General features: G+C 35.5%; 2 protein-coding genes across 15 annotated transcripts in view; one reads left to right on the forward strand and one right to left on the reverse strand.

The window, feature by feature from the left end:
• Positions 1-13,725, forward strand: part of RALYL (RALY RNA binding protein like) — a 712,238-nt gene that overhangs the window by 256,651 nt on the left and 441,862 nt on the right. The gene's annotated exons all lie outside the window — the stretch shown is intronic.
• On the reverse strand, positions 8,999-9,721 carry LOC112650787 (dnaJ homolog subfamily A member 1-like). Its single transcript, XM_035708407.2, has one exon. The coding sequence runs from the start codon at positions 9,719-9,721 to the stop codon at positions 8,999-9,001; it is 723 nt and encodes a 240-aa protein (XP_035564300.2).

Consider the following 13,725-nt stretch of genomic DNA (forward strand, 5'->3'; position numbering starts at 1 on the left):
GAATTAAGATCTGGCTTCGGTAATGCTTTATTTCAATATTGGATTATGAGGTTTGAATTTTGAGCAGCTGGTAGAAAAGGTGCAACTTTAAGATCACCGCAATAACTCTTGCTGTGAGAGGGAGCATCGAAGGACTTGGAATAACAAAAAAAAATTCAAATTTTGTTCATTTGGTTTTGCTATCTTTAATATATTAAAATGGATGCTTTTAATATTAGTCGATGCTACCAGACACACATGCCTCATGGCTAAGAGATTTTCGCTAGCATCTCAAAATTAAGGACACTTGGCAATGACTTGTCACTCCTTACTGCTTTCCACTTGGTACTTTGTTTTTTCTTGTAATACAATTACAAAATGCCCATGGTTTTCACTTGCCAAACTGTTCTTGTATCCAATATTTACCAGTGCTGGATCAATGTTCTAAAGGGCAGCCCTGACAGTGTTATTTCAGTGAACATCAGGCTGATGTTTATTACAGGCTGAATCTATGCCCTTTATTGCCAACAGTCTTACTTGAAATATGTGTTCCTTGACCCATTTAATAAATGGTTCCCCATAGATATGGCTGTGCAATTCTTCCTTTTTTCTATAGATGCTTTTTAAAAAAGTTTCTTACCCATAAGGCAGTCTGTCTAACCATCAAAGCATCATATTGACCTTTCCAACTTTGTTCAGGGTGACAGTTGGCTGGTTGTTGACACTTCTTTTTTTCCTAAGTTGCTAACTAGAGCTCTAACAGAGTTTTGTGCTGCCAGAGCCTTCAGGTCTGTAGTTCATTCGGCTTTCCTGATCTCAATAATAATTGTTTATATCCTAAAATAAGATGCAGCTGTTTTAAAGTATATAAATGTACCAGTTATAAGTTAAGGGACAGAATTTACTGTGGTTAGATTTGTTGCCAGTATTTTGAAGCTCAGCAGTATATGATTTTCTTGTTCATATTATGAATTTATTTTGGTTCTCCTCCCACTGGTAAGAAATAGGGAAACATTAGTTATTAATATAGATTTGGTATGTTGAAATAAATTAGCTCTTGACAGAACTATTTGGAAGGAAGATACTATAATCTTGTGTTTACATTATGAGTCTCAGCCAGTTGAAAATTTTTTTAAGAGTTAAGGAAATTTTGCGATGGCTCTCAGAATTGTGTTGTATTCACACAACATTATTGTACTCGGTCTTGAACTTTCCATCTATTTTTCTATGCTTCTTTCTTGACCTTGACTTTTCTAAATATAAATGATCTAATAATAGATGATTAGATGCAAAGATCTAAAAGAAAAATTTTCTTCTTTGCATTTCTGTATATGTATGTACTTATAATTAAGTCATTTTTAGAAATTTTTCCTCAGTGGAAAAGTTAATCGATCTTCTGCTCTTATAAATTTGATTTAAAGGGACCGCTTTTATCTGATTTGAGTATACTGCTTAAAATAGGTACAGTGCAGTATTTCATACTGTGTCTTATCAGAGCTTTTAAAGAATTAGACCGTCATAGAATTTGATACTTCTGCGGCAAATAATTCTCTTTTTAATTCCTTGATATGTGATATTGTATTACATTATATTACTTTATATGAATAAGTAATATTTTTACACATGCAGAGGTATGTGTGTGAGGGTGTGTGTACACATATTTAGACAATTAGAGTTCTTAGCTGTTTACAAGGACAACATCCAGAGGTGCTTAACAGTTTCCTAGAGACTCTTCAGTATTGCGACTTGAGACATGATATCTGTGAAAGTAACCACTGAGAGAACAATGAATATGGTTATGGTGATTGGTAAGGAAACAACATTTTATCATACTCTTAATTTATCCTATTAAGTTTGTTAAACTGCATACCAAGAATACGTTTCAGGGGTAAGGAATATAAACAATATCAAGCCAGAGTCCAAACCCAAGGGTTTAAAAGCTAACAAGAGAGAGAAATGAACACATATAATATGCACACAGTCCAAACAAGAAACTGCAATCAGAGAAATATACTCAAAGTGCTAAGGCAGCCAGGGAAAGGAAAGGACACTTAATTTAGTCTCGAACAATTGTCTCAGACTGATGGTAATATTGTCCTTCTTTGGGGGCACAGTGTCAATGACATGAGCATCTCTTATTCAGAAAGGAATTAAATAAGCCTGCTAGTTTCATTAATATCATCTCAAATGAGTTTCATTGGTTTTAAAAAAAATCTTATGCACTTTGGGAGCATGTAGGTATAAGCAGACAAAGAGAACGTTGTAGAACCTTAAGTGGAAATGAAACTTTGCCTTTTCTCTTTGCAAAATCTTGTACCATTTTATTTATCTGTTTGTTTGTTTTTGCCAAACCCAGGTGTAGACCAATTCAGTCTTCAATATAAGACTGGCAGACGTTAAGATTCAGTTGCAAAATCATGCTTAGGATTAGATACAATAAATGAATTTCGTGTACTTGCAAAATTCCAATGTCAGAAGTAGCATAACTCTGGTCAGGGTAGGCTGAATGCTACTACCAGGAACCAAATGAATATACTGTGACGTGAGGGTCCTGCCAGGTGGGTACCAGCAAGAGAGAGAGAGAGAGAGAACTTCTTCCAGGTAGGGAAGGCTTTGTGAACAGAATGCTTAGCCAGACCAGAGTCACACTCTACAGATGCAAGGTTGTGATGGTAGCAGTCAGCATCAGGTAAGACATGCCATTAGAGATCTAAAAGTTTTCTGGTTTTTGTTGTTGTTGTTGTTGTTTAGGGAGGTGAGGCATGGGGCAAACCTTTTTGAAAGTTTGATAAGAGCTTTCGAAGTCTCCCCAGAAAATTGCACATACATTCAGACTGCTACATACAACTTTAGTGGGCTTCACAGACCACCTGAAACCATTGCTAGGTTGAGGACCGATAGTTAAAGTGGAGGCGGGAATGATGGAAAGATTGATAAAGACCCTCACGTTTCACATCAACCTGACTGGTGTTCAGGGTCATGTCCTTGTCCCAGATGGAAACTGGAGTTAAAACTGGGAGCCAGAGGCCTGGGACTGGTGATCATTCAACTGACCGGCCACAGGCACCAGCCGAATCTTTGATGGCACCTGTTGGTGTCCCCCCTCACTTGGTGTTTTCCTTCTCACCCAGGTTAAGAACTGACTCGCACATCAAAATCTTCAGGAAGCTCTCCCTTAACGTTTAGTCTTTGGTACCTTTTTTATCCTGTAATTCTCCCTTATAATAGAGTTACAGCTTTGTCAGAGACCAGATTATGTTTCATTCATTTCTGAATCCCTGTTCCCAGCACAGTGCCAGGCACGTGGGAGGTACTTAGGAAATCTTTATTTTGTGAATGAATAAAAGCCAACAATTGTGTACAGCAGGTTTTGCTCTGCCAGAAACTAGGATACACAGCTTCAGAAAGACGAAATTAATGCATAAAAGATTCATATTATCTGAAACAAGCTATTTTATATGGACTCAATTGGGAAAGCTATACATAGTGTAATATAAAACGCACTGCCATGCAAAGGGGAACAAAATGAGCCAAGCATCAAACAAATTTGGGAACATTGATTGGGGAACAGTTCTGAAGTAGAGGCCTATAATGGGAGTAAAATCTCTGACTGAGTTAATTGGTCTCCCCTGATTGTTCAGCTAAAGTCATTTCAAACCAGGCTGTTCTTTCTTCATGTTAACCCTTTTTTTCTTATTGAAATTGTTCAGGGTTTCAGGACTGGATAAGGAATACCTTGAGTCTGGCCTAAAAGATAAGGCATTTAGTGTGGAATACCAAACCAGAAAAGTGGGATTATTTTTTTTTTCTAATAGTTAAAAAGAGCATAGTATGAGAGGAAAAGAAACCTCTAATCAGAGCAAAGGAAAACAAATTAGAATAGACTAAATCTGCAACTTAGCCGTCTCCCAAAAGAACTGATTTTTGCTCATTTAAGCACCCCAAATTGTTCAGATTTGGGTATTTGTAGAGAAAATATAGTATTTTATGGGATTGTGGACCACTTTCTTCATATTGAAGAATTCTGTCATAGAGGATTTAAATAACAGAAAACAGATTTAAACTAAATCTAGTAGAACACAAAATCAATCAGAAACCTTTAGGAGGATCAGATATCAAAAGCTTCCTTATATTTACCTATTTTCTTAAACATTAATGAGTTAATTATTCAATTTCTTGCTTTTTGGAGCTCTAACTCAACTTGGCTGAAATCATCCGTAAGTCAATTTCTCTATAAATTTCCACATCTGGGACACCTGGGTGGCTCAGGGGTTGAGCGTCTTACCTTCAGCTCAGGTCGTGATCCCGGGATCCTGGGATCAAGTCCCGCATTGGGCTCCCCGGGGGGAGCCTGCTTCTCCCTCTGCCTGTGTCTCTGCCTCTCTCTCTGTGTCTCTCATGAATAAAGAAATAAAATCTTAAAGAAAAGAAAGAAAGTACTGGCTGGATTGTTGACCTTGTTCAAAAGAGAATGATGACTGATTTATTGCTTATCACACAGGCTCTAAGTATTTATTGATCTCTTTCTAGTCATTAATTCAATATTTATTGCATCCCTTTTATGAGCCAGGAATATACAACTGAACAAGAGATATGCTGACTTACAGGTGACTGAGATTCATAAGGGCAAAGCATATTATTAACAATCTTTTGTTAACACTGCATCGTGGGAACTTTGGGAATAAGTGCAGTTGCATTAGTCAGAAAATTCTTAACAATTTCATCCCCTATCATTTAGGCATTTGACTCTGACAAAGATATTAAAGTGCATTTCATAGTGAATTATGATAATTGCCCTCTGTAGATGTTCAATTTTAAGGAGTTGCCTTGAGCATCCATACATTTCTCTACAATACACAGAATTTATAAAACTCTCAGAAAATATAAGGGCTAATCTAAAATTCAGAATCTCTGTTTTATTTTTGTACTGACAATGCAAATGCTTATCTAAAAAAAAATCTTATTTTATTCCTTTTTCATAGCCAAGCACAACTTTAACACTTTTAGAATCTTCGTTTCCTTTCCAATTGTCATTCGGATGAATAAATGTAATACAGGGTTTGGAAGTTGTATTTGCTCTGCGTTAATAAAAGCAGTAAAAGCTGTTTTTTTTTTCCCATCCCTAAATTATGTAGCAATGACTCATAGAGCAGATAAGGGGATATTACAAGATGTCATTTTCACAGCATTTTCTAAACCCTGCTATGGATAATATAAACATTGGAGTACATTTTTAAAATTTTTAAATGCTCCTTGATGATAGGAGTCATTTTCATTTTTGTTTTTATGGATAGCATTTTCTTTTCCTGAATTCACTGTAATCTGCTTAGCCATTTTGCTCTCTACCAAATGTCCTGAGGAGTTCTAAATACATATGGCATACTCTTGTGCAGTATTCCAGAAAAAGGACATATTAACATTTAAAAATATTTATGTACAAGAACGGAATCGCTTTATAATTTTGCTGGTAGTGTGACATCATTGTAGGCTTATAAAACTTTGTGGCTTGTGTGTTGTATACCTTCCCTCATATTTTATGCCTTGTCTTATGTCATTACCCCCATTGTGGGCAGCACTCAGCTATTGCTTGTTCTTAACATCCTTTTTTCTTAACATTAATTCCACTCTTTTATTTTTTATGATAACAAACACAATTTTATTCCAAAGTGCAATTATAATTCGTTAATAATTTACCAATTATAAATCAATCTTTTCAGAAAAAAATATTTTTAAAATAAATCCTCTATGAGCCTTGACTGCAGTGTTAAGTCACGGAAGCACTGATTCATGATGACCACATGGTTATATTTTGAGATGATGGGTGGTAACTAGCAAGGCAAGAGGTAAGATGTAATACTTTAGATTTTTAGTGTTGAAAATATGATTGATGTGTGTATTGTGCTCTCACTTGGAAGTTAACTCCCTTAAGCTTCTGAGATAGGTAGCTGTCTATCTCACCTTCCAGAATGAATAACATAAGTTAGGGGTAAGGTATGTTAAATTATAGTGTCTGGTATTTAGGTAAAGAGTAACTAAAAGTAGTACTAGTTTAATTTGTCCTTTGTAACCACATATGTCAAGGATTATGGTTGACTTACAGTGCTTACAGATGCCTATATTTGGTACGGATCTAAATTTGTACTGTCTTCAGCCTGCCTCATTTGCGCATACCTTTCCCCTTTCTGTTCATCTTGAATGAACTTGAATTATACCTTTGAACTGAATTTTAGTTCAATCAATGTTATATTTTTTCTTGACATTTCAATAACTCTTTTAGTTCTTAGATGTTATTACACTTAACTACATTGTATTGAACTTGTTTTAGGTAGCTGCTTCTGAATTCCATGATGACATCCAAAGATGCCAAACTCTATCTTACTTATGCTCTTAGCCCAGTGCCAAACAGTGCCTGCCATATAGCAGATTCTTAATAAGTATTTTTAAACTGTCAGATAGTAAATAGCATAAAAAAACCTAGACATCTGCTCAAAAATTAATTTTTATAGCCAAATAAATTAACATCCTATTAACTTAATTCTTGAATTTGTCAGGAAATAACATTTGAATTTCTTGGAATAGTCAACTTCAACTATATTTTAATAGTTACTTAAATGTGGAGGTTGACTTCTTTTTCTATTTAAATGATATTGCAAATGTCAAAATGATAACTTGGAGTCCTGCATCTTCATATCCTAGTGCAGAGTAGATAGTTGTAGAAATTTCCATATTGGTTAAGCCATCAGGTCATAAAAGTACAATTCTCTGTTTCCAACCATGATGTAGCATTGAATCCTTTTACAACTCATTTTAGAGGACGCTGTTAAAATTCTATTCCAAATCTAAAATTGTTCCTATGTTTATTGTTGATTATATCAAGTCTTGAACCTTGGAACAGACATTTATTTCTCCTTCCAAATTTGGATTCACATGACACTGCTATATGCTTTCTTCTATGCTATAGAGCTGCTCTATTATCCTTTCTTCTTAAGGAAAAAAAATGCATTGAAGCATTTGTCTTGAGGGAAAAAAATATTTCACATATAAAATATATTTTGCAATCATAGATAAAACATAGGTCAAAGTTGGAACCTACTACTAGTCTTTGTAATGCTACCTTACATTTATGACTGATAGGAAGAAATATGTATCACACAAAGAATATTTTAGTTAACTTGAAAACATAAAAATAATATTTTATTTTATTATGGCATTAAAATAAAAAATCATAAAACGGTATTGATTAATGGTTGTTTATGTAGCTCTTAGTTTATAAGCAGATGATTTTTAGCAGATCACCCTCCATCTCAAATGCAGCATGTATGTTTAGTAAGAAAGCATGAGAATGAAGAATTCTTTGGGGGACAAAAATCATTATGATCAGTTAATCTGATTATATTTTCAAATCAAAGCATCTGCATTAGAAACTCTGAAACATATCGAGAGTAAGATATAAAAAAATTAGAAAAAGATAATAAACCAAACAACAAATATAAGCCAGTTTATTCATTAATTATTTTAATTAATGGAATAGATTATATGAAACAGGTTATCGTGTACTATGTGATAAATGCTATGGTTAAAGTCTAACAAAAAGATCCATAAGATCATCTAGAAGGGACATCCAACCAAGCCTGAGGAGTCTAGGAAGATTTTCTAGAAAATATTACATCTGAGCTGAGTCGTAAAAATATAGGAGGTATACTGGTAAAGGGAAGGGGAATAAATGCATTTTAAAAAGATGATTAAGATATTAGGACAAATGTGGCAAATCAGGGAATTGATTTGGAGTATAAACTATAAATGGAAGTGAAGAGACATAAAAATGAGGCTGCAAAGGCTCAAATCACCAAGAACACTGTAGGTCACCTTAAGAGCTGATCTTAAAGCAGCAGGGAAGTCCTTCAAAGAGCTTAAGCAGAAGAGCCAGTGTCTTCTTTACATCCCTTTCACTGGAGGAATGGAGACAAAGATGTTTGTAACTTCGAAGGGGGGGGGGGGAGCATGGAGAGAAGGGAGATACTTCCCCCTTTAATGTCTTCTATTTTTTCTATAAAATCCTGAAATTATCTCTTGTGAGTGAGAAAGGAGAGTGTGGAGTAGTGTGTTTAAGGAATGAGCTGAAGACTTAAAATATCATCTCTGGGGAAATAAGACAGAGAACAGACCAGGGAAGCTGTAAGAGGTGATTGGTGCACAGTATAAAACTACCTCTTCAGTTTGTCTTGGCGCTGGCTCAACTTTTTCTTCTTGCTTTGAAGTCTGTAGGAAAGGCCAGTAAGCACTGCCAGCTAAGTCCCTAAAGCATAGAAATCTCGGTCTTAGGTTGATCTGAAATTTAGTTTTACCAGATATAGGAAATAGGAACAAGGGTTAAGGATGTTGGAGAGCAACCAAGATAATGAATTATGGGATCCTGACTAGATAGAGAAGGGAGTGACTATAAGATGGAGCAGATAGACAGGCATTAAAGCTGAGTCATCTAGGGATGCCTGGGTGGCTCAACAGTTGAGTGTCTGCCTTTGGCTCCAGGCATGATCCGGTCCAAGGATCGAGTCCCACATCGGGCTCCCTGCATGGAGCCTGCTTCTCCCTCTGCCTATGTCTCTGCCTCTCTCTCTCTGTGTCTCTCATGAATAAATAAATCTTTAAAAAAAATAAAGCTGAATAGTCTAGAACATGTGTAAAAGGAGCAAGGGTACAAGAGTCTTCAAAGGGTAGAAGAGTATTTTGAAAGTATTGAATATTGGAGTTTAACACTCTAGGGGTGGAAGAATTCTGGAAAAGTTCAAGAGCTTCACCTGAAAAACTATTAGAAGCAATGACATATTTTTGTTTGGGTTTTTTTTTTTTGGGCTTTAATATTTGAGTTTATTCTTCGTTTAACTTTTAAAACATTACTATAGTTGAATATTAAATCAAAAACAATAGCTGAGCTCACTATCAATAGTGAGCTATGATTATAGTCCTTCACCCATTCACTACTGCATATAAAATGGCAGCGGGTTATTCACTGGCCCCATTAAGAGGTCTGACACTGAACACCACCCCTAAGATGATGATGTTCATCATCCTCATATGCTTCCCCATTGTAATGGCGCCATCTTTCCTGATTGGGATCAAAGTCCACCAGTTCCACCTGGTCCAATTCATCAGTCTCTTCTACTTCCTTCCTCTCAGGTAGGAGTTTCTCCAGCAAAGAAAGTTTATCAGGAGAGAGAAAGCCGTTCTCGGGGAAGTTTACCTTAAATTTGATGATTAGGTGACCCTTCTCGTATGGTGTACGATAAATTGGCATGCCTTCGTTTAGCACACACTTGATATCCCCATGCTTGACAGTCTGACCTGGATGAGAGGTGATGACGATGGTTCGGTTGTCAAGAGTAGATACTGGCTTTTGAAAGCCACACAGGGCTTCAACCAGCTGTATATCCATACATATGAGAAGATCTTCTCGTCGAGTAAAAACATCATGGTCCTTCTGATCTAAAACAATGATAATATCTCTTGGTTCCAGTCCTGGTTCTTGGTCTCCCTCACCGTGAAATGTTATCTTCTGGCCATCTTTCATGCCTTTGTCAATAAGCACTTCTAGAATCTTCTTCTCTCGAACTATCTTCCTTCCGTTGTAGCTTTTACATCTATCTTTAGGACTGATCCGTTCCCTATGGCCCTGGCACTCCATGCACACAGATTGAATTTGCTGAACCATTGCAGGTCCTATCTGATGAATTCTTATTGGCATTCCAGTACCTTGGCATTTGGGACATTTGCTCCTTTCTTAGCACCTTGGCCTTCACATTTATTGCAAATCACATTCCTTTGCAGAGCTAGTTTTCTTGTTGCACCATTATATAAATCTTCTAAGGTTACTGAGAGCTGATGTACAACATTTTTACCTCTCCTTTCTCTCTCCATCCTTCCTCCTCCAAAAAAACATATCAGAGATGTCCATGGGAGAGCCAAAACCACCACCAGCTTCCCCTTCTTTGATTGCCTGTTCTCCTTTGTCATATAATTCCCTTTTCTTTGCATCAGAGAGCACTTCATAAGCTTGAGAAATCTGTTTAAACTTCTCTTTTTCATTTGGATTCTTATCAGGGTGGCAAGGCCAGTTTCCTCTAGGCCTTTTCCAGCTCCTCCTGGGTGACATTGAGTTTGACCCCCAAAACACCATAGTAAGTGGTTTCTTTCACCATTTTCTACAGCTGGTGAGAGGCCCAAGGCCGGTGTGAGGGAGCAGGAAGGAGCGCGTTGCTGGGCGCAGCTTGGGCAGCCACTACTTCTCTGCATCTCACCAAGCGTTCTGGAAAGTTCCACAATGACATATTTTTGTGAGAGTGTAGCGGAAATTAATTTAAACAATCAATGGTTGTAAAGAATCCCATCGTTTTTGCTTTTAGGATTTATTCAACAGGAAATAATTTAGGATGGCACAATTATTAACAACCTAAGATGTTCATTAGAGCCTTGTAAATAATAGCAAATGATTGCAAATAGCTTAGAAGTGCAATAACAGAGGAGGGCTTTAAAAATTATGATAAATCAAAATATTTGTGGAAGCATAAATTGGTAGAACCTTTATGAAAGCTATTTGGTCTTGTCCATCAATTTTATTTTATTTATTTTATTTTTATTTTTTTCATTTATTTATGATAGTCACAGAGAGAGAGAGAGAGAGGCAGAGACATAGGCAGAGGGAGAAGCAGGCTCCATGCACCGGGAGCCCGACGTGGGACTCGATCCCGGGTCTCCAGGATCGCGCCCTGGGCCAAAGGCAGGCGCTAAACCGCTGCGCCACCCAGGGATCCCTTGTCCATCAATTTTAAATGCAAATGCCATTTGATCAGGAATTCCACTTCTAAAATAATACCCTGCAGATATATTTATAAGCATTAAAATCAAGAAGACACAAAATACTTTCTTTGTTGCTGCATTGTTTGTAAGATAAAATGCCAATCAGTAAGGAACCGGCTGGGCACATTATGGTACATCCATTAAATGGGTATTATGAAACAATAAAAACTAATGGGAAAACTCTTTACTGAGTTTTCCTCCTCCATGATGCATTATTAATTAAAAAAAAAAAAACAAAGTTCAGAACAGAGTGGGTGGTATAATGCCATCTATATAGAAAGTGGGAAAGTTCACACATGTATTTACATATATAAGTTCTTATTCAGATAAATTTACAAGAAAATAATAGCACTTGTTGCTGGTGAGAAGAGAATTTTGGCGGTGAGGGAGACAGCAATGAACAAACTTTCATAGCCATTTTATCATGTATCTTTTCATTCTTGATGAATTTTGAATCGTGAGAATGAAATAAGTCAGACTGAAAAAGACAAATACCATATGAGTTCACTCATATGTAGAATCTATAAAGCAAAACAAGTGAATAAACAAACAGAAAGCAGAATCAGATCTATAAACAGAGCAAGCTGATGGTTGCCAGAGGGAAGGGAAATGGGAGATGGAAAGAATGGGTGAAGGAGAGGGGGAGATGCAGGCTTCCAGCTATGAAATCAGTAAGTCATGGGAATAAAAGGCACAGCACGGGGAATATAGTCAATGAGATTGTAATAAGATTATGTGGTGGCAGGTGGGAGCTACACTTGTGGTGAGCATAGCATGAAGTACAGAGAAGTTGACTCATTGTGCTGTACATCTGAAACTAGTGTAACATTGTCAACCATACTTAAATAAAAAATTTAAAATAAAAAAATGCATTACCATTTGGAAGTTTTAAAAATCAAACTATTGATGTAACAAATCTAAGTATAAAAATTGTAAACTTTAAAAAAAAAATTGTGAACTTTTTTTTTTTTTTTTTACTGACTTGGAAACATGTTCAAAATAATGAGCTTGAGGCCAAAGGAAAGAGAATTTTATGTGTATATTTAAATACATAGACACACATACATATATACATATCTATATACACACACACATATATATACATACATACACATATATGATATTTCTATGTATAAAGCTACATAATGTGTATAGTAAAATGATAAGAAAGTACACTCCAAAATATCAGTAGTGGGTATAACAGGTGGGAGGATTGGATTGAGGCAATTTTTATTCTCTTCTTTTTGTTAACATGCATTTTGAATATATCTCAGTGCATGTGCATTATTTACATATGCTTGAAATGGACCAATGTATCATGAATTTCACTACTAAAGGGGAAAGTATTTTTATTTTTATTTTATTTTTTGAAAGTATTTTTAAAAAAACACTTTTAGATAATCCTCAAAACTCCCATTCTTTGAAACATACAGTTTTAGAGAATTTGCAATAAAATTTAATAAATATAAATGTGGAGTCTTCTGTAGCATCTTTCATTGGAAAAGACCAGTCTTGACAGATGTACCTACTAGGAATTTTTATCTGTTATCATAAATAAAATATATTCACTGATATAAATTAAGAGAATATTGCAAGAATGAGTGTTCCTAGAGAAATCTAATGAAGAATAATATACATTGTTAAAAGGCCCGCATAATTCACAACTAAAATGAATGGCCATTCTGTTTTACATCTTCAGCATAATTGACAATAAAGAAATAACTTACGTTATACATTTAGATAAATGAGCATATCCTATAAGTGCAGTGTCTGCAAGATCTTGGTTTCAGAAAGAAGTTTAAGAACTTTAGAAAATTGTAAAATAAAATTTGAAATAACATTGTATTTTTTTACCTGCTAATTTGCAAGCCTATTAAATGTATAGTCATGAAAGAGATCAGAAAGGGAGGTTGTCCATGGCACAAAATAATTATTTTTTAAGTTTATATTTAATGCATCTGTTATAATTTGGATTAAATGCTTTGAAGTATCATTTAATTTAATGTTTTTAGAAACTTTTGTTAACTCCTAAGCACTAATATTATATATGAGCCTTTTATTCTCCCCCTCTTTGGCTCCTCTCTTACTAGCATCTTGCTTTAGGCTGTGGTTAGATTGATGAATCAATATTGATATTGATGTTAACTAAACTCTATAGTTTACATTAGCATTCACTCTTTATGTTGTCTGAATTTTGACCAACGTATGATGACAGGTATCCACCATTACAGGATCATATAAAATATTTTCACTGCCCTAGTGATACATTTGCCCCAAATTACGGCACCATTTTCTGTTCCTGCCAGCAATGAATGCAAGTTCCCACTGCTCCACTTCCTTGCTGGCATTCAGTGCTATCTGTGTTTTGGAGTTTAGCCATTGTGAGAGCTGTGTAGTGGTATCTCACTGTTTTAATTTGCAGTCTCTTGTTGACACATGATGTTGAGTGTCTTTTCACATTCTTATTGGTCATTTGTATATCTGCTTTGGTGAGTGACTACAGAGGTATTTTTTCCATTTTTTAATTGGATTCTTTGCTTTCTTATTGTTGAGTTATAAGAGTTCTTTGTACATTTTGGATACCAGTCTTCTCTCAGATATATGTTTTGCAAATATTTTCAGCCATTCTGTGACTCATTCTGTTCTCTCAAGAGAGCCTTTGTCAGAGCAGAAGTTTTAATTTTAATGAAGTCCAGCCTATTTTTTTTTCTTTCATGGGCTATGCTATTAGTTTTGTATCTAGAAAGTCGCCACCAAACCTAGATTTTCAAGCCATGTTATCTCCCAGTAGTTTTATAGTCTTACATTTTACATCTAGGTTTTGTATTTAGAAAGACAACTAGATATTTAACTATGTTGTCTAGGAATTTTATAGTTTTGCATTTTACATTT

This window comes from Canis lupus, chromosome 29 (assembly GCF_003254725.2).
Source record: "Canis lupus dingo isolate Sandy chromosome 29, ASM325472v2, whole genome shotgun sequence".
Lineage (NCBI taxonomy): Eukaryota > Metazoa > Chordata > Mammalia > Carnivora > Canidae > Canis > Canis lupus.

What these genes read in the sequence shown, in the direction of transcription:
- LOC112650787 (XM_035708407.2), bottom strand. Translation starts at nt 9,721, where the DNA reads ATGCCAATAAGAATTCATCAGATAGGACCTGCAATGGTTCAGCAAATT.